A 23,989-nucleotide genomic window follows, 5' to 3' on the forward strand; every position below is an offset into this window, starting at 1 on the left:
AACCAAAAAAAAAAAAAAAATTGGAAGCTATCATTATGTCCTAAGTTGCTAGGGTTTATTTGAGGGTATTACCAAATCTCAATCTTCATCTCACCGCAACAATGTCGCAACTTCAAGATTCTCCGAATACCGATTCTGAGAACCATACTGGTAACCCGATCATGACGACGTCGTTGTACGTTGGAGATCTTGATAAGAATGTCAGCGATTCTCAGCTCTATGATCTTTTCAACCAGATCGTTCAAGTTGTTTCTGTTCGTGTTTGTCGCGACTTGGCTACTGGTCAATCTCTCGGTTACGGTTATGTTAATTTCAGTAACCCTCAAGACGGTGTGTTATTTCTTTTATTTCACTCGTTTTTTGATTGCATTGTTCGTATGGTTGAAATTATTCGCGATTTATTTGTTATTGATTGTAAGTATTAGCATAACGTTGCTGGAATTTGATGAATGTAGCGGCGAAAGCGTTGGATGAGCTGAATTTTACTCCGCTGAATAACAAACCGATTAGGATAATGTATTCTATTCGTGATCCTAGTGCTCGGAAGAGTAATACTGCTAACATATTTGTCAAGGTTTGCCTTAATCCTTTCTCTATGAATATATATTCAATTTCGCCATAGAGAAAAATTTAAAGCCAATGTAGGATTTTGAGAAATGAAAAAATCCAGTTTATTCCCTTGGAATGTCATTTAATAGTGACATGTCCCTAAAACGTGTCTTGAAGATGATTTATTTGTCTGACATTTCAGATTCTTAGAGGAATAAGTTGTGTTTTTCATGATTTTTGCAGTTCTTGGAGACTAATTTTGGGGCACATTTTTTGAGAAATCCAATGAAACACCCCAAATTAATCCCTGAGAATCTCAAATAACAAGTAACGTGTCCCTGAAAATGACCAAATTAACTGACATTTGAGATCATTGAGGACTAAGTTGGGATTTCTCAAGGACTAAAATTTGGGCCAGTTTTTCTCGGGGGTGAATTCGGCTATTCAATTTTCTTTCTTTGATGAGTTGTGTCTGTTCAGTAAATTTATTGAATTTGTGTAAGTGTTTTGTGATTCTGGGAAATTAAAAATCCTAATTTAATCCTAACAATCTCAAATAATGTCCCTAAAGTTTTTCTTGAAAATGCCTAATTTGTCCAGCATTTGAGATTCTTGGCACCTAAGTTGAGATTTTCATGATTTTTTGGGGCAAAATTTTTCTTTGGGGCGAATTTGTATATTCACTGTTCTATCTTTTATGAGTTGTGGGTGTTAAATAAACTTATTGATTCCTGTATGTCTTTTGTGGTGTTGTTGATTGTGCAGAATTTGGATAAGGTGATTGACCACAAAGCTTTACATGATACCTTTTCATCTTTTGGAAATATTCTTTCTTGCAAGATAGCTTCAGATGCTTCTGGCCAGTCTAAAGGCTATGGTTTTGTACAATTCGAGAATGAAGAATCTGCACAGAATGCAATTGATAAGTTAAACGGAAAGCTGATTAATGATAAACAGGTCCATGTAAGTCATTTCCTGCGAAAGGAGGACAGGGAGGGTGTATTCAGTAGCCGTAACTCAAAATTTACTAATTTGTATGTAAAAAACCTATCGGAGTCGCTAACAGAGGCTGAGTTGAAGAAAATTTTTGGCGAATATGGGACCATTACTAGTGCTATAGTGATGAGAAATGTAGATGGTAGTTCAAAGTGTTTTGGTTTTGTCAATTTTGAAAATCCAGATAATGCAGCTAAAGCTGTTGAGGCACTTAATGGAAAGAAATTTGATGATAAGGAGTGGTATGTTGGAAAAGCTATGAAAAAGTCTGAAAGAGAGCTCGAACTGAAGGAAAGTCTCGAGAGAAGTCTGAAGGAAGCTGCTGACAAATATCAGGATGCAAACTTGTATCTTAAGAACTTGGATGATAGTATTGGTGATGAAAAACTGAAGGAACTCTTCTCTGAGTTTGGCACAATAACTTCATACAAGGTGTGTGAATATGGTTCTCTTTTATTTTTATATATTCAATGGCTAAATCTTAACCTTCTTGAAATGTCTTTCTTTTTGTCTGACGTGCAGGTTGTGCGAGATCCGCATGGAATTAGTAGAGGGTCTGGATTTGTTGCATTTTCTACACCTGAGGAAGCAAATCGAGCTGTAAGTAACTATGTGTAAAAATATTGGCGACATCCTTCAATATTTGTCCAAGGACTTCATTGCTGATATACATAATCTGTTGGTATTTGTAGCTTGGTGAGATGAACGGTAAAATGGTTGCTGGCAAACCTCTTTTTGTTGCCCTTGCGCAGAGGAAAGAAGAGAGAAGAGCAAAGTTACAGGTAATATCACGCAATAGTCGGTCAGCAATGGACTGTATACTTGATAAACACATTGTGATCATTTTTAGGTACAGAGATCCCTATGTTGGGATCATCATTAGTTGTAGTTGTTTTTTTACTTCCATGCCTATCTTTTATTCAAAAAATTTACATAAATTTTATTCTTTTGCATAAACCACCTCTGATTGTAGATTAGCAATGGTTATGTAGCTGTTGATTGTTGAAAACTTAAAATTTCATTCATATGAATCACTGATATAGTGATATGAAGTACAATACAACATGACACTATTACATGGTTATGATATTTCTTGAAGATAGTTGATAAGATATGGCTGGGATATATGTTCACAGAAATGCATAGAACAAGTTCTATGTGTACATAGATGCAACAATGTGTGAAACTACTAGAAGAATTTTGTATTAGTTGATTAATTTCAGAAATACAAAAAGTAGATGTGCCTTGTTTTATCATATACTAGTCATGTCATATACACGGAGTAGGAAGGTATGGATCCCTCATCGATATGACAAACTGAACAGATTATTAGAGATAAATTGAAAACACAAATCTGATGGAAGGAAATTAATATAATGCACCCTCATCAATATTTTCATGTTTCTATCAATTGGTGACTTTGCAGGTTGTGAATTATTAGCATAAATGCAAAGGGTCTCACCTTACTTGTATTTATATGTGCAGTTGTTAAAAAATTATACCTAACATAAATTACTTATTTTATACAGGCACAATTTTCACAAATGAGGCCTGTTGTGATGGCTCCTCCTGTTGGACCTCATATGCCACTCTACCCTCCCAGGGGGCCTGCTGTTGGACCACATTTTTTGTATGGGCAACCACCTCCTGCCATCATTCCTCAAGTAATTACGTAGGAGTTATATTTACCTTTATTTCATTTTCTGATTCTGGTGATAATATTCTGTATTAGAAAATCTCCATGCGTTGGATAAAATGTGTATGCCTTCTATATTATCAGTTATTCACGTTTATTGGCTTTGCAATATTAGATGAACATTTGATCTTTAAACTTGATCCTTGTTTATTGATTTTATACTTTGAGATTGTAATCACACCTCCAATGGTAAATGCAGGCTGGATTTGGTTACCAGCAGCAACTTGTTCCTGGAATGAGACCAGGTGGTGCTCCATTGCCAAACTTCTATTTTCCAATGGTTCAGCAGGGTCAACTTAGCCCACGCTCAGGTGGACGCCGAGGAGCAGGTCCTTTGCAACAACCCCAGCATCCAGTTCCAATGATGCACCAGCAGGTTGTCTTATGCATGATCTATTGATTTCTGTTCCCCCACCCCACCGATTTCTATGTTCTTTATGCCTGATGGGGAGATACTTTTTTGCTGTGTTTTCAGATACTTCCTAGAGGTCCTGTCTACCGGTACCCTTCTGGTCGCAACACTCGAGATGTTCCACGGCCAGGAGTATCTGGAGGAGTGCTTGCAGTCCCTTATGACAGTCTGCCCATCCGGGATGCCATGGGACAGCCTTTAGCCACTCAGGCCTTGGCCACAGCCCTTGCAAATGCTCCTCCTGAACAGCAAAGGACTGTAAGATGTCTTTCCTGCAATTGTTTCAACACATTTGGGTTGAGTTCTCATTGTTTCATGTGTGCTAGGAATTTCTCAGACATTTCTTGTTAATGGTTTTGTAGATGCTTGGTGAAGCTTTGTACCCGCTAGTAGATAAGCTGGAACCTGATTCAGCAGCGAAGGTTACTGGTATGATTTTGGAAATGGACCAGCCTGAGGTATTACATCTGATTGAGTCACCAGATGCTCTCCAGGAAAAAGTTGCTGAGGCCATGAATGTGTTGAGGAGAAATGTTGCCCCTGAGGATCAACTGGCTTCGCTCTCTCTGAATTGACAAAATCCTATGTTTTAGATTCTGTATCTCAGTATACAAGAGTCTACATGTTTTTGACCTTATCAGTTTTGCCTTTCTGACTTATTGTAGGGTTAACAAAGTCCTTGGATTTGTTTTACTGATTTACAGTTTGGTTTATTTCATCTGTAGTACTAATTGATTGTTTTATGTGTTTTTTATTTTTTATTCCTTTATTAAACTTCTCTAATTAATTTGCATTTTGTATTCTTCCAACTATAAAATCTGTGATGGTTAGTTTTTACTTTTAGACTTGGAAGATTATCCAATCCTTCCCAGTACTCTGCTAAATGATTATTTTGAAGTTTGAAAGCAGTGCTTGTTTAAGAAAATCCTTATGCCGCTAGTGTCATCTGGGTTGGTTTACGAGCTTGTGTTGGTTCTTGAGGATTAAAGATCTGGCGATTCAAACTCCTTATCTTCAATGTTATTCATTCTTCTACAGATGGATGCTTAAGCTTGAGATTAGTTTATGAATGCCTCCATACCTGAATAATTGGTCTACATTTGAAGTTATGTAATCTAGGTTTCTAGTTGTTGCTAGTTGCTACTACTCTTGTATCTTATCTTTTTCTCCAGTGTGGGCTTGCGTAAAGCCTTAAACAAAGAAACAAAGTAAATGTCAGATGAATTTGTGGTTAATTACCACTCACCATTCACCAACTTAGTGAGATTTATGATTAATAGTCCGCAGAAATTAATAACTAGTGAGAGTATCATATTACGTCAAAGAAACGAAAAGAGGACAAATAATCCTTAAGCTCTTAATATATGACAGAAATATGATGTAATGAAGAGAAGAGAATACCAAATTGAGTCTCCTAATAAGAGTGGGAAGCAGTAAACAAGGAGAGAAGTAATGAAGAGAAAAAAAACCCAATTGGAATGTTAACACACCACATTAACTGAGAATAGCATTATGCATTTAATGGAAATCATATTATTACATATATTAAGAATGACATGTACATGGTCTACACAGCCAAGAACAGGGCATAGTAACAAACTAGCACAAGGAATTGGATACAGAAGTTGCACTGATGAACTCCTCATCTAACTGTAACCACTCATTGAAGTAGTTTTGCACTACTATGTTGTTATGATTTGCCACAGCAACGTGCATCTTCATTGCTGCCCATCCTAGATCATGTTCAAGCAATTCCCCGGCTGTGCTTTTTCCACTCACACGTTGAATTAAATTGCCGAAGTAGTCTTGCGCCACGGGGGGTTGCATTCTTGTTCTGTTGTTTATGGTTAATATGCAGCTGGTTGCCTGATCATGTGATAGGCAGCGGGCGCGAGTTATGGATCTCCATATAAATGCTGATAATGATTGGAATGAAGATACTATGGTGGTATTACTATTGCATTCTTTATTTGCTTTTGCTTTTAGTTTTGCAATTGACTCTACTGTGAAATGAAACATTCTTTCTCTCAGCTTGGGTGCTTCAAATCTGCTAATAAACTCATCATGATGCTTAAATGGAAGATTGATGAGTGGATTGCAACTCTCCGGAAACCAACGATTGTGAATAGGTTGGTGCGAAATGGGAATATCATGATCATGCACATTTCCTTGAGATTGAAAGATCTCAGACCATGTATTGAAGAAATTCCAATAGGAAGTGCCATCACCAATACTATGATTCATGGAACATCCTATGAAAACACCATCCAATAGTTCAGTAACTTGGATGGATAACAAAGGCATAGTGTGGCCATCATGGTTAACTGCTTTGTGATGATCAAACAGTGATTGAACAATAGATGGAGTATCAATAGGGGAGAGGATATCAGATACAGTCATATCTAAAGTTGCATATATAAATCCAGCTCCAGGACTATTACTGCTACAATCGACGAAAACAACATAAGTGGGAGGATCTTCGGTTTTTCGAGTAACAAGGCGGGCAAACAAAGGATAGAAGTGGACAAGGGCGAGAGAAAGAGATTGTTTAAGGTTGTCTAAGAGATTCTGGATGAATGTTTTTTGGTTATTAGATACAGGGTTTATGAAAAGCAAGCCTTTTTGTATGTAGTGTAAAGACAATCTAGCAATGTCTGCTGGAGCTAAGTAACATATTTGTTTTGATTCTTCAATAGGGTGCTTGGGTTTAATGAAGCATTCTGAAATGCATTCAACATAAGGGGAACTCATCATGCAAAGAACACTAAACGGTCACAAAGAGAGAATTTGGATTTGTGTTGTAGATAACATGCACTTGTACTTCCTTTTATAGCTTTATTATATGAATAAAAGGTACCAGGTTACCAGCTCTAGTTCCATGCAAGTGCCTATGTTGGAGTAGTAGCTCCTTCATGACTCAATGCAAAGTCATTTATATTATTTATATTTAAAAGTTAATAATAATTGAATATGAAAGATAAATGATAATACAAAAAACTCTTACATTATCACTATGTACATCATTTTCTCTATAATTTTACCATTTTATATCTTCTTAGAAATTTCACAAATTTGTAAAGACGATCTTTACTCCTGACCTTGACACGGTTTTGATGAACACACCAACATCAACAAAAAGAAAAAAAGAAAAATACCTATGAAGACAATGAAGATTCAAGCTTCAAGATATTCAAGATTTTTAGTCTAAGTCTAAATAAGTACTTATATCATATACTCTTGATTATACAATAGTAATAATGTTCAAACTATTTTTTAAAAGAAAATTGAAAAAATTTAGTGTAAATTACACTGACACCCCTGAGTTTTAGTGAAATTACACAAATCACGAATTACTTTTTTACACCTACACAAACCCCCTGGTTTTTATACTTTCATTACACTGACCACCCACCCCTGTATGAGAAATATGTGTAATCTTTTAAACAAAAAATATGATAATTGCAATTAAGTTAAACAAAACATGATATATTGTTGAGACAAGTCCAAATAATATACAAATCAATGTATTTTCATTATTTTTTGTTACAAAATGCATCAACAGTTCTAAAGAAATATTGTTTAAATCGCTTTTATATTTTATCGTAACGAACCAAAAATAATAGAGAGGTATTGACTTATATATTATTTGGACTTGTCTTCACAATATGTCATGTTTTAGTTAACTTAATTGTGTTTATCACATTCTTTTTTTTAAAATTACACTTATTTCTCGTGCAGGGATGGTCGGTGTAATGAAAGTATAAAAAACATGGGGTTTTGTGTAGGGGTAAAAAAGTGAGGGGTGGTTTGTGTAATTTCACTAAAACTCAGGGGGTGTTGGTGTAATTTACTCAAAACTTTAAAATACTTAAAACAATTTTCAAAAATAGTGTGTAACGGGTTATATCATCTAAGTAACAATAGGTTACGAGTGTGAGAAAAAAGTTATCCAACTTAAAACTGATAAGAGTAATTCATTACTATCTTTGAGTAACAGATTACCAGTATTATTAAAATTGAGTAACCGATTACTCAACTTGCTGTAATTGATTACTCTAATTCGAAAATAAATGATCAGTGGACAGGACATTTGGGTAATCGATTACTCAATGCTGTAATCAATTAGTGAGAGCTATTGCATCAGATTTTCAAATTCAAAGTGAATGAGTTTCAACCAAAAAGACATGGTTTTATTCCAATCAATTCCCGTCATTTCAAAGAGACATTTTGGCTGATTAGAAAGCTTATATAAAGGCATTAAAACTCACAATCGTAATACACAACTCTCGTACAAATCTCAAAAACTCTTACGCATTCTGAAATTATTTTCTACATTTTTGGCAACAAGTTCTTAAACTTTTAAAGTTAATTTTCTGAAGTTGCTTAAAGTTAAAGTGTTTCAAGTTTACAAACTTATAAAGAACGTTATTACTAAGTATACAAAAGAGTTGATTGGATTGCAAGTTACATTACTTTCATACTTGTAAAGGCAATTCCGCTATTGTTGAACATTCTTCATTATTTTTGCACACTACTTTGTTTCACGGGATGTGATAAGAAAGAGGATTAGAATCACTTGGAAAAGTGTTTTCCAAAGGTGAATAAGGTTTAAGGAGTGTGTAAGGTACATAGAGATCTCGGGGTGAGATATTGTAATTGCCACTCATAATCTTTAGTGGAAAAATCTCTTCTGCTGTAATAGTACTTGACATAGTCTTCGGTGGACAAGAAGATGAACTAGTATAAAAATCCTTGTCTATTCTCTTATCCCTTATCTCTTTGATTTTACTTGTTAATTTTCTGCATATATTTTCCGTTGTACTTTAACTCTTGATTTTGCAGAAAAAATGATTATTATTTTAAGTCAACTAATTCAACCCCTCTTAATTGCAATCTGAGTCTTACAAATTTTTTATCATTTTTATAAGGCACCTTGCCAAAATTAGTAAATGACCACTAAACTTCTACATGATGCCTTATATTAAGGACAACAAAATTAACTTAGTGTTAGTATATGTGGAAAATAAAATTAAATATGATAATAAAATGTTGAATTTGACATGTTAAGTAATTCGCCTCTTACTCACATTGAAATTCATACGATAGAATATTTGCATAAATACATATGTTATCAATATTAAATGTTTTATAAAATTAATATTATTTTAGGACTTTTGTTACAAAGTTTGACAAATTAGGATTTTTGTTTCATAATATATTTCATAAATATAAAATCATTATGAAATCAAATGAAGTAATAATATTATAAGAAATATTAACATCTATGTAAGATAACTTTATTTATTATTGATATTTTTTAGAAGGATTATACAATTTAAAGAAAGTAAATAAATTTTATTTAGGCTTTGTTTGGGAGTTAGGAGGGAAAAGAAAAGAGAGGGATGAGAGGGTAAAGAGGGGGGAGGGAAAGGAAAAGAGAGGGATGAGAGAAAAATCCTTCAAAACCCTCCCCTCTCCTCCACTAAACTCCCAAACAATGGAATCACTCTCCTAAACTCTCCCCTTCCTTCCCTCCAAAATAGTACTCCCAAACACACCCTTAGTTGCTCCTACATGTGTCTGAGAAATTCCACCCCTAATATAATATTTGCATAGGTAGGATTATTTTAATTTCACCTTACTCGGACAAAGCTATTGCCTTGTTTTTTCGTTCCAAATAAAGTTGTTGGTTAAATGATGACCCCTCAAGTTGAAATTGGGCATAGTTAAAGAAAAAGAGATGTTGAGTGTGATACAAGTCATTATATATTATATATGAAATAATAAAAAACATGATATATCTTGAATGCCACCCTTAGCCTTCCCTTTCACTAAGCTTCTACATAATGCCTTATATTAAGGACAACAAAATTAACTTAGTGTTCTAGTATATGTCTAAAATTAAATTAAACATGATATATATTTGCAATGACAATATGGCTTTTATTTTTTAAATCAAACGATGTGGTAAATGGTTGAAAATTCCACTTCATGGAAGATTGTGAATTTAAAATTAAAACTTCTAATTTGAATAACGCATTTTCTCTTTGTTAAAGTGCATAAAACCTTTTCAAAGGGAATGACGAGAGACATCAAATACTATGTATTTAACTTTTGTTAAGATACAATTAACTTTACATTTTGAACTTTCTTGCCTCTTTTTATTAAAAAAAATATATTTAGTCCAACCCAACAAATTTAGTAACATTGGCACGATGGGTGACACAAACATAGAGTGGAAAAGAAATATGATTGCAACAAACACCATATAATTATGTGTATAAGACAATCAATTCCAAATTTTTATAAAGCCATAGACTCAAATATAAAATTGAAAGCTGAAGCACTCACTTATTTAATTTTTGTGTTAAAGTTGTGGATGTGGTGAATGTGTGGCTTGTGGCCATTTGAAGTTTGTTGTGCAAAGATATAGCAAAAGCACCCTTTTGGACAAAATAATCAATCAATCATTCCACCTGAATAATATGAAACATGTAATGTAATTTAGCTATTATTATCCCTTGTTCTTATGCACTTTTTGCTTCTCTTAATCTCATTCTCAATTCAATTCTTGCATTGCTACTCTCTGCTCCAACTATGCATTATTGTTTTGTGATTTTTACTTTTTCAGATTAACATCTTTCTTGTAATTCAACTTGGAATTTATGTACAACAACATAGATCATTCATGTTCAAATATATATTTGAGAGGTTACAATGCATGCTTCTGTTTACATATTTATTTGACCCTTTTGTTGTGTGTGCATGTAATAATAATCAGTACTAACTTACATAAAGAATGGATGGTTTTTGAAATTGTTATGGAAGCAATTGAATTAGATTAGGAAGGAGTTCATGAATGCAATTCAATGTCCCTTGCTCTGTACTACAAAGGGAATGAAAGAAATCAAATATGTATTTAACTTTTGTTAAGATGCATTGAATGTTTTTTATTGTTTTACTTTGTTAATGGCTCTCAGATTTGGGGACTAACCTACTCATTTCTTAGTGTGAATAAGCATATTGATATTTCTTTTTCTTTTCTTCTTTCAGTTGATTCTCTTGGTCATATAATAGAACAGTTCATATTTGTGGAACTATAACTAAGTGCCATCATATTCACATCCAAAGTTATAAAAGGATATACATATCTAAGCTCCTTACAGGCTGCAAAAGAAAAAAGAATCAAACTTGTGCATATTGTGACTATTTGGATCATGAGTTCCTCTGCCATTGAACACATTTCAGAATGTTTCATCAAGTTACAACACCCTATTGAAGACTCAAATCAAATATGGTATTTAGCACCCGGAGATATAGCTATGTTGTCTGCACATTACATCCAGAAGGGTCTGCTCTTTAACAAGCCTGCATTGCCATGCAATCAACAATTTTGTATCAATAATTTATTGGACAAACTCAAGCACTCCCTTTATCTTGCCCTTGTCCATTTCTATCCTTTGTTTGGCCGCCTTGTTACTCGAAAAACCGAAGATCCTCCCACTTATGTTATTTTCGTCGATTGTAGCAGTAATAGTCCTGGAGCTGGATTTATATATGCAACTTTAGATATGACTGTATCTGATATCCTCTCCCCTATTGATACTCCATCTATTGTTCAATCACTGTTTGATAATCACAAAGCAGTAAATCATGATGGTCACACTATGCCTTTGTTATCCATCCAAGTTACTGAACTATTGGATGGTGTTTTCATAGGATGTTCCATGAATCATAGTATTGGTGATGGCACTTCCTATTGGAATTTCTTCAATACATGGTCTGAGATCTTTCAATCTCTAGGCCAAGGGCATGATCATGATATTCTTATTTCGCACCAACCTATTCGCAATCGTTGGTTTCCGGAGAGTTGCGATCCACTTATCAATCTTCCATTTAAGCATCATGATGAGTTCATTAGCAGATTTGAAATACCCAAGTTGAGAGAAAGGATTTTTCACTTCACAGCAGAATCAATTGCAAAACTGAAAGCAAAGGCCAACGAAGAATCCAAAACAACCAAAATCTCTTCCTTCCAATCCTTGTCAGCACTTGTTTGGAGATCAATAACTCGTGCCCGAAACCTGCCACATGGTCAGGTAAGTACCTGCAAATTAGCCGCAAACAATCGAACACGAATCGAACCACCTATGGCGCAAGAGTACTTCGGCAATTTAGTACAGTTAGTGAGTGCAGGAACAACAATAAGGGAATTGCTTGAACACAATCTAGGATGGGCAGCATGGAAAGTGCACCTTGCTGTTACAAATCATAACAACACAATGGTGCAACAATCCTTCAATGACTGGTTACTGTCTCCTGTTGTCTATCAAGTCGGCCGCAACTTCGACCCGAATAGTGTGTTGATTAGTAGCTCACCAAGGTTCAACATGTATGGTAATGAATTTGGAATGGGAAAAGCTGTGGCAGTTAGAAGTGGTTATGCAAACAAATATGATGGTAAAATAACATCATATCCTGGCCATGAAGGAGGTGGAAGCATGGATTTGGAAGTGTGTCTTTTGCCACATATAATGGGTGCATTGGAATTGGATGAGGAGTTTATCAGTGCTGTTTCTGTTTCCAATTCCTTATACTAGTTTGCTGCTAATTTTGCTTTGTTCTTGGTCCTGTAAAACACTACAACATATCATTTTTAAAATGAAAAATAGTAGAGAGCACTCCCACAAATTGTGTCACATGTCTCAAGTTTGTAATTGCGTCTCTTATTAGATAAATTTTGTAATTACATCTATAATGTTTTGATTAGAGTTACAAAGAAAGACTTATTATATATCTCATTTGGAAATATCATTTGCTTGTGTTTAATATAAGATTAGAAAAGGGAAAATGATTTAATATGTATATACTGAAAATATAAATATTTACACTGTCAGCAAATCATTCATCATTGATTTGTTAACCACCATTGATTCTCTATCATAAGTAATATAAATTAATATTGGATGATGTGATAATATACTAACAATATAAAAAACTTTACACTATCAAGTGGATAGATTTTAAACCGTAGATATATAGACAAATGACAAGAGTAAACATTTTTCAGTGGATAGATATTTGAATCTCATCAGATTCTTACACTCCATCTAAATTTCTATGTATTCTTGTTTTTCAACCAAAATATTTTTAGATAATTAATCATATTCCTAGTTGTGTTTTTATCAATTTTAATAAGATAACATCTCTTAACCAAGTATTATTTGTGTTACAGATTTTTATAAATTGATAGTCCCAATTTCAAAATTGAAATGTAACCTCATAATTTTTCACAAGAGACGTCTATTTATTTGAAGAGTAAGTTTTAAGTTTAGAAAACTTATTTCACATCTTAGTTATCAATTCTATGATAAATCTAATAGTTTAGATATAATTACTAATTTAAATTATTGAATTTATGTAGAATTGATGAAACTTACATGGATCCCTCCTATTTTTTAATTTATAATATATAGATTCTAAAAGTTGTGGATATGGTGAATACGTGGTTTCTAGCCATTTCATTTCAAGTTTGCTGCGATGAGATATATAGCAAAAGCGCGCTTTTGGACAGAACTAACATATCATGTAAGTTTACTATTATCTCTCTTAATCTCTTCTTCAAATCAATTCTTTCATTGCTACTAATTTTTTAGTCTCTAATAATCACCATATTATTCTCTTTGAATTTTAATTTATTCAAGTTTCCAACTTTATGTTATATTTCTTAATTGTAATTTTATGTTAAGTTTCTACTATTTTCCCTTCAATTGTAAAGATTTCTGATCATGACTCATGATTCACTTGAATTTGACACACTCTGCTCAAACTTATTCACTCTCAAAAAGCCAGATCAAATATGTCATTTTTTAACTTTTGGGTTATTGATTTTCACCCAGCAGGTTATCTCTAAGTAATAGTCATAGTTTTAAATTGCGGTTGCAGAGAATTGCATACTAATTTGGGAAATTACGATTGCGATGTGGTTTTGTAGAATGCTAAAACCATATCATCGCGGCCTCTCGATTATTGTAACCTAGATTTAAAACCTTGATGATGATATATTTAACGCATGTTCTTGCTCTGACTATGCCTGACCTTGGAATGCAATGGCCTTTCTTTTATTAAAACCTTTTCTATGTTACAATGCATGCTTATGATTATAGATATATTTGACCCTTCTGTTGTGTGTGTATGTAATAATCAGTAATAGCATTACCCCTGAGGCATCACCAGCTACCAGATAACTTGGCGAAACTTCACTCCGAAATTCTCGATTGCAAGTACAGAATCTTTTCTTGAAAAAAAATGCTGCAGGCGATCCATCATGCGCAGAATGTTCTATATAAGGAGTCTTCCGGCAATGTCAGACTATGCTTACAGGAACCAGTTGATTCTAGAATGTCCCATGTATTTTTCAGCTTGGTTCCTAGGCAGAGTCATGGGAAGCAACAATGTCTTGGTGGGACAAAACTCGAACCTACAATGAAAATCAGGCCAACCTCCTGCACTACTAGTATAAGAGCTGCAGCAGAATATCAAGATTTGCCTGGTGACGATGATGTCTGTCCGGTTGAATGTGTAAGAGAATTCACTACCGATGAAGAGTTCTGCAGAATTCTGGATAAGGCTAAAAACACTGGATCTTTGGTCGTGGTAGATTTCTTCCGCACCTCTTGTGGAAGCTGCAAGTATATCGAGCAGGGTTTTGCAAAGCTGTGCAAGAAATCTGGTGACCATGATGCTCCCGTAATCTTTCTAAAGCACAATGTAAGTATGCTACTTGTAGTATTCAGCTCCATTATATCACAGACAATGTTCGTTATATCATAATCCTTTATCTGCATAGACTCTTATTATGCCATTGCTTGCAGGTAATTGATGAGTATGATGAGGAATCCGAGGTTGCTGAGCGACTTAGAATCCGGGTATTTAACTTCTATTGCCTCCATATTAGACAGCTAAGCATGTTTCGTTGTCTTTAAAGTTTTTGATTGGTGTTAATGCCTTCATTTGCATATAGCCATTGATTCTGTGTTCTGACTTCATCTTGTCATTTCAATTTTATGTCTCAGACTCAAACTATCTTCTCTTTGTCCACCTCTCTTTTATGGATAACTTATCTATTCCCTGTCCACCATTGATATCCAGTTATGCATATAATCATGCACTTCAGTCTTCATTCATTATGATCTTTAGAATTTGAAATGGAAACAAACCTATGCAGGCAGTGCCACTTTTCCACTTCTACAAAGATGGGGTCTTGTTGGAAGCATTTCCAACCAGAGACAAAGAAAGGATTGTTGCAGCCATCCTCAAGTACTCTTCTCTTGAACCGCAAGATATTCTGAGTTAACTTCAACGGATGCTGTCTCCGGCACCCTCGGGTACGGTTGCACTGGGAAACTGGTCTATTTGTATATGACAAAGTTGATTGAACATCATTCTGTATGCTGAGAAAATATTCAAGTCCCAAGAATCTAATTCACTTGATCCGGACATTTACTTTTTAGTTTGTTGAGGAAGGTTCAATGACTCTGATGGAACATTCCAACTAGTTACACTTGATTAAATTTTATGCGCGAGATCCAAATCTCCTATGTTTTCCCTAGTGTTATTGTGATCTCTAATAGACCCTAGTAAGGACTAGTACCAATCAATAAATAAGAGAAAATGACGGTCCGATGTATAAAGCTGTCATCTAGTGGGATCTGTGGACAATAGGTATATACAGTCTTACCCTTGCAATGACCTTCAGGTTACAAGACAAGTATTTTTATTGTTGTGATAAGCTCACCCTCTATATGTACCATTTTTATTCGACTCGATGCTTGTATACTAGAGGAGAAGCCTAGGAATTCCCATGCTTGGTATGTGTTTTTTGATGATTAGTGTTAGTTGAATATGTATATTGACAAAGCGCTACTTCCTCCAAAGTCAATCCATCAGGACAAACAAATGCTATGTTTGTCGTAAGTGTTGGCATTGTGCTCAATGCGGATGCAGAAAGAGAAACAAACAATTTGTGAATCCCAAAGCTAATTTGGTTGAGGCAGGTTATATAGCTGCTAGTTTGTATGTTATACCAAAGACTTTTGGTGCTAGTAAATACTAAAAGATGAGCCTAGCGATGCCGAACATTTGAACTGCAGCTGATTTTAGTAGAGGATGAAGCTACACATATGAGAGCCTGACAATGCTAAATATTTGAACTGTAGTTTATACTATGGAAGTCTACAATGAAAACTATATACTTATTATAACAATCGATTTAGAGATACTATATACTTATTATAACAATCGATTGAGAGATACCAAATGAATTAAAGGAAAGAATTGTGGAAAGCTCTAGAAAAAAAGTATTTTAATGGACTATATTATAATAAATCAATATATGTATGATGAGGTCAAGATTTGCGTGAGAATACAAAATGGAATATTCAAAGATTTTTCTATTGTCATCTCAACATTGAGCCCCTCCTTGTTTACATAATTTTGGATATACTTACTGAGCATATCCAAAAATTGGTGTTACAATACATGTTTTTGCAGATGATATTGTCATAGTTAGAGGCTCGAGAGAGAGAAAATTAAATGAAAAGTTAAAAATGTGAAGACAAACATTAGAAGCGTATAACTTTCAAATAGGTCAAAGTAAGACAGGTTATATAGAGTGTAAGTTGAGATGAAAATATGTTAAAAAGAAAATAAAATCAATATAGCATAGGTGAGAATATTGCGATGATGAATGAACATACTAGACAATATATAATTAGAAATGGATGCTTTAAGATGAAGGATTTTGATATGTATACAGTAATAATGGAAGCAAATCATTCATCATTCTTATGTTAACAATCATTAACTCTCAAGCAAAAGTAAATGACATGAATAAGATGAAGGCCCAATAAGAATAATATATCAAATAAACTTAGAAATCAATATGCATTAAGACATCTTTCGATCAATGTAACTAATTCAACATTAAAGTTTGGTTGTTTTCGTGTTTGTAAAAGTAAATCCAAATTACAATCAACAGAATGCAATCATGTGGGTAATGATTTCTGGATAACTGAAAAAATATTTACCATAAATCAAAATTTTATTGGTGACTTCTAAACTTTCAATTCACGTTTTGGAGTACTACCAAACTTTCAATTCACGTTTTGCAGTACTACTATCTTTTATTCTTTTTGGGTAACCCTATTTGAACTCACTTTTAAAAAAAATAAAAAATCATGTTAACTTCGTGTCACCTTTGAAGGTTGTACACAGTATACCAGAATTCATCTACATAAGTTACAAAGATCAATGACGATTAGAAAGGTAAAAGACCAATCATTCAGCATTGAGAGTCAAACAATAAAAAACCTGACCAGTAATGCTGAAACTGTAAGCTGACTTATGTTCAAGACATACTAATATGGAGAACAACTACTGCTTTATTTCTCCATGTGACTTTTCATGTACCCTCACTTCCGGTCCATATATCAACCTGCAACGCTCAGTAAACGAACCAACCATCCTCGACGCTACCTCCTTAAAGAACATAGATGCAATCTGACAAGGAAAAATGATACTTTATTAGTCATTAACAGTAAAATACAAAATATAATTGCAACCTTTATAGTCTTAACTCTTAATAGTGTTGATGTGATGAATTGTGGGCTGTGTATGTTTATTGAATACAGATGCTGTTGCATAGGAGTGATTGTCACGCTAAGACACTGACTACCAACAAGGAGTTTGTCTAGTAGTGTAAGGCCCCACTAAATCCCTAGAAAGACCAAAAGGTAAAGAGTTCGATTCCCGTGACGACACTTGTTGGGAGAGGCGGTCACGCATCCCGAAAGAAATTAGTTCCTTACCCATAAGGTGAAGGAATATCCTTAGTAGTACCCCAAAAAAATACTGGTATTGGTAATGCTACTAGGCAGTATCTCAGGAAAAAACACATGTTCCGTAATCCTTAACATACACATGTATCTACTGAGCCTTTACTACATAGGGAATGGACATAATGAGGGCAGAATACTGATTCCCCAAATAAGTATGAACACATCATAAAGGAAGTTGAGGAGAACAGATGCATAATGACAGAACAATACCTGTCTGTAAAGTGGGGACTGAAACTTAAAATCCACCAAGAAATAAAGATTGCAAGTTCCAGGAATTGGGCCAGGACTGAATTCCCATATGTTTATCAAATGGTCAAACAGGTTACTCTGTGACACAGTTGTCTGTAAACAAAAGAATTATATAAGTATAATACATTATCAGCAGTAGAAATGAAGAGCAAAATTCAGTTGCCCAAAAAATAAAGAGCAATACCAATAATGGAAGATCCATTTCATAATCAACTAGTTTGAACACACACATAGTAGAAATGAAGAGCAAATTTCAGTTTTCCACCTCTTTATATTAATAAACAAGGTTAGTCTTGCTACCTCTTATATTAAAAGAGCTAAACCTGAGCTGGCAAGTGGTCCACTTCACTAGACCCGCCTCTAGAAAAATGTATAGAACATTGCTAATACATAGACTTACTTGCTCACAATTTCACTTCATCTAGTTTTAAAAGTTGAATTCTGCTCTCTAATTTGCAAATTGATGCAACTAACTGTCCATCGGAGTGATGCTGATAGGGAAACTATATTGCCTCTATGGAATTGTGTAACATCACACCAGCAACATACCGGTGAAAAGACATAATTGTGTCAGTTTGAACTTTGAACAATATATGCAGACAACATTGTTCAGATTGAACTGAAATACCTGAATACAGCTTATATTTATACTAGAGTCTGACCGTTAAAATATAAAATAAAGTGTAAGTTATAACAAATAGTAAAAAGATGTCTTAAGTTAGTATACAAAGCCATAATACCAAGCTGCTAGTTTTATGAATAAAATGGAAGTAAAAGCAAAGGTATCTAACCTTGGCTTGACTATTGTCAATTTTGGAAACAAATAAAAGAAAACGCTAATAACTATGATCCTTTTGATGCAAGATAAATGTGACTAGCATAAACTACAGGAGACTGAATACCTTTATACGCTTTGGTTTCTCCAATTCAACATGAGACACATAGCTTTCAACAAGAAACTTAAATCCGATCTCCAACTCAGCATCAAATGATCCATCTGGATGGTGTTTTATTATCTCTGACCTTTGACACCATGGGACAAAACCATGATAGAAGTCAACAGCTGCAACAACATCAAATAATTGCTCCGGGGTGTACCTAATAGTTAGTAGCTGTATCAGATTACAAATACAAAAAATGAAAATGTATAAATACTCCTTCTGGCCCTCATTCTAAAGCACTTTAAATCAAATTACACAGACCAATAAAATTAGTTTAGTTAACTTTCTTGATTTTTCAAAAATTATTAAAATGTTACAATTTTAGCCTTATTTCATATTTGAGTACTTCACAGTTCACAGTTAATAGCCTTGAAAAGCAACACACTTTTAATTTCATCCCAACATCTAGGAGGTATTGATTTATTCAATTGGATTCTCATTAATCAATGACAAAAAAGTAGATATAGTTAAAACACTTCATGAGGACAAATAAGAGAGAAAATAATACATATTTCATAGAAATTGTAAAGTGGCTTATAAAAAGGATCACCAAAACCTTCTAAATGGTACCTTTAATAAGGAGCAGAAGGAGTATGTATTAACAGTAATGCTTACAACTCTACAAGGCACAGGACAAGATGATAATACATATGCGTATTTTCCTCCAAAGTATTTCATCTTCCCAAATTCATTAAGTTGCATATAGAATTGAAATATAGGAGACTTATCAGTTAACCTTGGTACAAACCCAGCCAAAAGTAAATAATAAGTATTTGCCATGGTTGCAATTTCCATGTTTGAAGCAGGCTTTAAAATTGGTAAAATATTTCCCATATGCTAAAACTAGTTAAACATCCCAATAACTAAATTTATCATAAAGGGAGGAATAAGAAACGTAAGAAGGCAAGGCTAACAACAATTATGATGGAAGAAATTCAACAAAAGGCAGGATTACCTATCGAAAATGTAGAATTTGGTTAAGAAAAAAATGTTAATTGACACAAAAAGGTGGGGGAACACACTAAGGAGCATTTGCAAGAGCTAAAGCTTATTTGGGCATATAACAATATCTTATGAAAATAAGTTTATGGCAATAGCATATGAATTATGACCTTAGTATAAGCTCTTTTTACTTTATTCCATTACCTTATGTATATAAGCTAACGAAAATAGAGAAAAGATTGTACATGAGTTTTATACACTGACGTTACATCATACACCAAGTAATACAAATGAATGTAGAGTGTTAATAAATCTTGACACTGACTTAATGACAGTCAAGAAAATAAGGTGTTTTTAGTTTGCATCAAATAATCTCATTGACTAAGGTGTTCTTAGGTAATTATTACGCATAAAAAACATAAATTTGGGGAAACATGCATAAGTGAAGCAATTCGAACAAAAAAGAAATAAGCACATGATTTGAAGCAATAGAGAGATTATGTTATACCCCAAAACGATTCTCTCCTCATAACTTCTAGTGAGAACACCTTCTTCACCATCTCCGCATCCAAGAAACTTCCTCGTTTGAACATAATTATAATTATTAGGATTATTATTACAGTACCCTCCCATAAACGGTGAAGAACCAATTCGAGAAGCAAAGAACCGAGTCTGAATCTGATGGCTGGTTCTGCTGTACCGAAATCCACTTTTGTTATACCTAATCAATTGGGTCACTCCACTTTTACGCCGTGCTAAGGATCGTAGTGCCCTAGAGGTGGATAAAAATGGCGACATTCTCTCAGTGAAATTATCGGATCGGATGAGAAACGCGGGTTTGGGAATTTGGGATTCAAAATGAGAAGGATGTGATGAAACCGAAAATTCGGAAGAAGGAAAAATAATGAGATGAGTGAATAAGGTTTGATCGAGAGATTAAGGAATAAGGAGTGAGGTCAAAGATGGAATGGCCACGTGGTTGTTAAGACCGTGTATGTTCTGGTGGGGCTGTGACACATGAAATCACTCATAATCTCGTGTGTACTAGGGTAAGCACCGACTCATTCCCCTACGGTGAGAATCCTACCCGTCCACCCGACTAATTTATCATGATTGAGTTCGAATATGGTTTGATTTCATATAGTATGAGTTTTTGTTCAAAAATTATACTCAGTTTATATTTATAGTTAGATATGAAACAAATATAGTTCATTTTGACTCATCTCGTGGTTACTTATTACTCTTCTTATACTTGCATACTCAATTGTTAATAGACTAATGACATTGATCTAAAGTATATAATATACTTTATTGTCTAATGTATATATTATTGATTTTCTAATTTTTATCATATATATTATATATGTACATGATTAACATCTACATATATATTATTTCATATGTCAAATTATACGTTACAATATTGAGCAGAGAATAAAATATCTTCTGATGTAAGGAGATAAGTTATCTTCTTGTATAAGGAGATAAATTATCTCCTTGCGACTACTAAAATCATGACATATGTCATTTTTAATCATTTTCTATGAGGAGATAAATACACATGTCATACTTTTATTGGCAATAGGAGATAAATTATCTCTTAGTATGAGGAGATACTTTATTCTATATTCAGTAATATTGATAATACATTATTTAAAAGGGTAGGGATTATATTTAATTGTGTCTATAATCATGTTTGAATTCAAAAGCTAACACAATTGACATTTATGGTCAGGTTAGTTTTCAAAATCTAAGTTCCGACTAAAAAATAACCTACATGATTTTGAGGTAAGATAAGAAACAAAACTTAAGTGACTCATGTTAATCAATATCCCTAATCTCAATTTAAATATATGTGTACATGATTGAGTTTATTAGGGTAAGGTTGAGTTTAAATTAAGGGCCCAATAACCAATAAACTTTACTTGGCCTAAAAATTAGTATTGATTTACTTTATTCATATGGATCCTTATTTATCTATGTATAGAATAATGACTTTTATTTGACCTTAAGCAAATAATGTATTTAATTGCAATAATATATTTACTCATACAATTCCAACTTTTTAATATTGTTTTTCTCATCGTTTTCGTTAGTTATTTGCGACATTATTCTACAAATAATTCATTCTCAAATAATATATATATAGAGGAGGAGGGATCCACTTACTTTAAGAGTAAGTTTTTTAAACTCACTCCTCATACTAACCATCAATTCGAGGGAAATCCAATTATTTGAATTAGTGAGTAAATCTAATTTATTAGATATTTTTAGAATTGATGACTAAAATGAGAAGTAAATTTAAAAAACTTACTATTGTATTAAGTAGATTCCGCTATATATATATATATAATTTCATGCATCATTAATTCTCTAATCTTCTTATTATATATAGATATACACAAACAACTTTTCACAAAATATATGCATATAAGTTTTTGTCTAAAAATATTAAAAAATATATAGTCAAGGACTATGTTTGAGCTAAAATATTAGCACAATCTACTTTTACACTTCATTTGGAACAATAGAAATAAGAGAGAAAGAGAAGAAGGGGAGAGAAGTTAAAGATAAATGATTTCTTTCTCTCCTTTGATTTAGAGGAGAGAATAGGAGAAGAGAAGAAAAACAAACTGAGGCCTATTTATTTTGTTTCTCTTCTCATGTGGAGAGAAAATGAAATAAATATAATTTGTATTAAATTATGTTCCAAATTATGTCATGTGCTAATGACAATGAATCAAAAACAAAAATTAATAATAAATATTAAAAAAATTAATTGATATTCCATGTTTTTTTTGGTGTGTGACAAAATTTGCAACATTGTTCGGGATAACATATTTCAATTTGAGAAGTTTTGGATAAATATTTATCCTCTACTTCTCTTCTTTTTATCTTAAATCAAACAATACAAAAATCTACTATATTTCTCATTTATTTCTCTATTTTTCAATTTCTTTCTTACATATTTCTCCTTCTGTAACCAAATGGAGCCTTACACTATGTTTGATTGCATATAAAACAAGAGGAAAGAAAAAATGAGAAAAGAAAAGTAATGAGAAATTTTGTTTTCCACCATTTGGTTCCAACATTAAATAGGGAGGAATGAAAAAATATGTATGAGTCTCACAAAAAAATTCCTCCCTAATTTGGGAAGAAAATGAAGGAATGAAGGAAAACCATCAAAATTCCAAATTTGTCCTTCCATCATAAATTGAAAGAATAATATAGGTGAAAATAGATACAATGTAGTAAACTTCTTTGTTTATATTAATTTTTATGTAAAATTAGTTAACTTAATTTTATTTATGTTGCTTTTGAATTCACAAATAAATAGTAATTATGTACGCTAAAAGATGAAGTGAAAAGAAAAAATAGCATTACTTAAAATTATCAACAAAGTAATGAATAATAAATAAATTAGAAAGACAAAATAAAAATATATGGAAGTGAAATGATTAAAATATAAAAGTGATTGTCAAATATGAGTTATATTTTCTTTAGACACATTAGTTAGAAGAAGATGTATGTAGGATGTTAATGATTTTCTTTGAATTTTATAAACAAATATTGTTATATTAAACTTAGTTTATATTTACTTAAAAAATATTAATTAATATTATTAAAAATAAATTATTTAGCTATGTAATTTGAAATTTAAAAATTAGATATGCTACATAAATATATATATATAATAAGAACACTTATGTCATTTTCAATACATTATGTATAAACGTGGTTTTCTTTCCTCTCACTTTCCTTCTATTTTCAACAATACCGACAATAAACTTATCATCTTATTTTTATTACTTTTCTTTCCTTTGACTCTCTTTCCTTCCATTTTCTTTCATTCCTAAACCAAACATAGCCTTAGGATCGAGTAAGCGGTGTTAGTTGAACATATAATCGCCTTGCCGTGAACCACTACTTACTTGACCACAACACAGGCCACACTTATTTGGAATATCCTGCCGTCCACGCCTCAACTTTGCCCCTCTCCCATTTCTTCTCAATTTGTTTACGATATCTCCATTATAATAAATGATTGTTAATCTACATATGTTTAATATATTCCATATTAATATATTGCACTTTATAAAAGTTGGGATGTGGGTAGAATTTACCAGGCGTAAATAGAAATTGCAAAACAGAAAACCAAATATATTTTACATATCCAACGCTACCATTTTAAATCAATAAACATTAATTTATCAACAATAAAACTAGAAATAAAATCCAGTGTATTAAGTTGAAGAATTCCCAAAATGAATGACGTGTCTGGTTGAAAAAGGAAGAATGAAAAAGC

At 33.1% G+C, this 23,989-nt stretch overlaps 5 protein-coding genes across 5 annotated transcripts in view; 3 read left to right on the forward strand and 2 right to left on the reverse strand.

Annotated features, from left to right (window-relative positions):
- The window catches only part of LOC109343898 (thioredoxin-like 4, chloroplastic), a 17,340-nt gene extending 2,175 nt beyond the window's left edge, over window positions 1-15,165 (forward strand). The window contains exons 2-5 of the mRNA XM_019582414.1: window positions 12,212-12,217; window positions 13,907-14,423; window positions 14,528-14,581; window positions 14,881-15,165. Coding sequence (XP_019437959.1) covers window positions 13,962-14,423; window positions 14,528-14,581; window positions 14,881-15,009 — 645 coding nt within the window. The 5' untranslated portion in view covers window positions 12,212-12,217; window positions 13,907-13,961 and the 3' untranslated portion in view covers window positions 15,010-15,165. The remainder of the gene's footprint in view (window positions 1-12,211; window positions 12,218-13,906; window positions 14,424-14,527; window positions 14,582-14,880) is intronic.
- On the forward strand, window positions 15-4,436 carry LOC109343891 (polyadenylate-binding protein 8-like). The gene is made up of 9 exons (XM_019582404.1): window positions 15-330; window positions 456-574; window positions 1,315-1,977; window positions 2,068-2,145; window positions 2,238-2,327; window positions 3,075-3,209; window positions 3,441-3,617; window positions 3,717-3,911; window positions 4,016-4,436. Exons 1-9 carry the CDS (start codon window positions 102-104, stop codon window positions 4,226-4,228), a joined length of 1,899 nt encoding a protein of 632 aa, XP_019437949.1. The 5' UTR covers window positions 15-101; the 3' UTR covers window positions 4,229-4,436.
- On the reverse strand, window positions 5,138-6,443 carry LOC109343895 (uncharacterized acetyltransferase At3g50280-like). The gene has a single exon (XM_019582410.1). The coding sequence runs from the start codon at window positions 6,405-6,407 to the stop codon at window positions 5,253-5,255; it is 1,155 nt and encodes a 384-aa protein (XP_019437955.1). The 5' UTR covers window positions 6,408-6,443; the 3' UTR covers window positions 5,138-5,252.
- Window positions 10,627-12,318, forward strand: LOC109343894 (uncharacterized acetyltransferase At3g50280-like). The gene has a single exon (XM_019582409.1). The coding sequence runs from the start codon at window positions 10,871-10,873 to the stop codon at window positions 12,251-12,253; it is 1,383 nt and encodes a 460-aa protein (XP_019437954.1). The 5' UTR covers window positions 10,627-10,870; the 3' UTR covers window positions 12,254-12,318.
- On the reverse strand, window positions 16,876-20,646 carry LOC109343897 (coenzyme Q-binding protein COQ10 homolog B, mitochondrial-like). The gene is made up of 4 exons (XM_019582412.1): window positions 20,192-20,646; window positions 18,703-18,898; window positions 17,762-17,893; window positions 16,876-17,213 (listed from the first exon to the last, which is right to left on the reverse strand). Exons 1-4 carry the CDS (start codon window positions 20,479-20,481, stop codon window positions 17,088-17,090), a joined length of 744 nt encoding a protein of 247 aa, XP_019437957.1. The 5' UTR covers window positions 20,482-20,646; the 3' UTR covers window positions 16,876-17,087.

The sequence above is a fragment of the Lupinus angustifolius genome, chromosome LG03 (assembly GCF_001865875.1).
Source record: "Lupinus angustifolius cultivar Tanjil chromosome LG03, LupAngTanjil_v1.0, whole genome shotgun sequence".
Lineage (NCBI taxonomy): Eukaryota > Viridiplantae > Streptophyta > Magnoliopsida > Fabales > Fabaceae > Lupinus > Lupinus angustifolius.

Coding starts and splice junctions, on each gene's coding strand:
- LOC109343891 (XM_019582404.1), top strand. CDS start 102: ATGTCGCAACTTCAAGATTCTCCGAATACCGATTCTGAGAACCATACT. Junction 2,146..2,237: donor CTGAGGAAGCAAATCGAGCT/GTAAGTAACTAT, acceptor TGGTATTTGTAG/CTTGGTGAGATGAACGGTAA. Junction 2,328..3,074: donor AGAGAAGAGCAAAGTTACAG/GTAATATCACGC, acceptor TATTTTATACAG/GCACAATTTTCACAAATGAG.
- LOC109343895 (XM_019582410.1), bottom strand. CDS start 6,407: ATGATGAGTTCCCCTTATGTTGAATGCATTTCAGAATGCTTCATTAAA.
- LOC109343894 (XM_019582409.1), top strand. CDS start 10,871: ATGAGTTCCTCTGCCATTGAACACATTTCAGAATGTTTCATCAAGTTA.
- LOC109343897 (XM_019582412.1), bottom strand. CDS start 20,481: ATGTCGCCATTTTTATCCACCTCTAGGGCACTACGATCCTTAGCACGG. Junction 18,899..20,191: donor GAGGAGAGAATCGTTTTGGG/GTATAACATAAT, acceptor ACTAACTATTAG/GTACACCCCGGAGCAATTAT. Junction 17,894..18,702: donor AGAAACCAAAGCGTATAAAG/GTATTCAGTCTC, acceptor TTTTGTTTACAG/ACAACTGTGTCACAGAGTAA.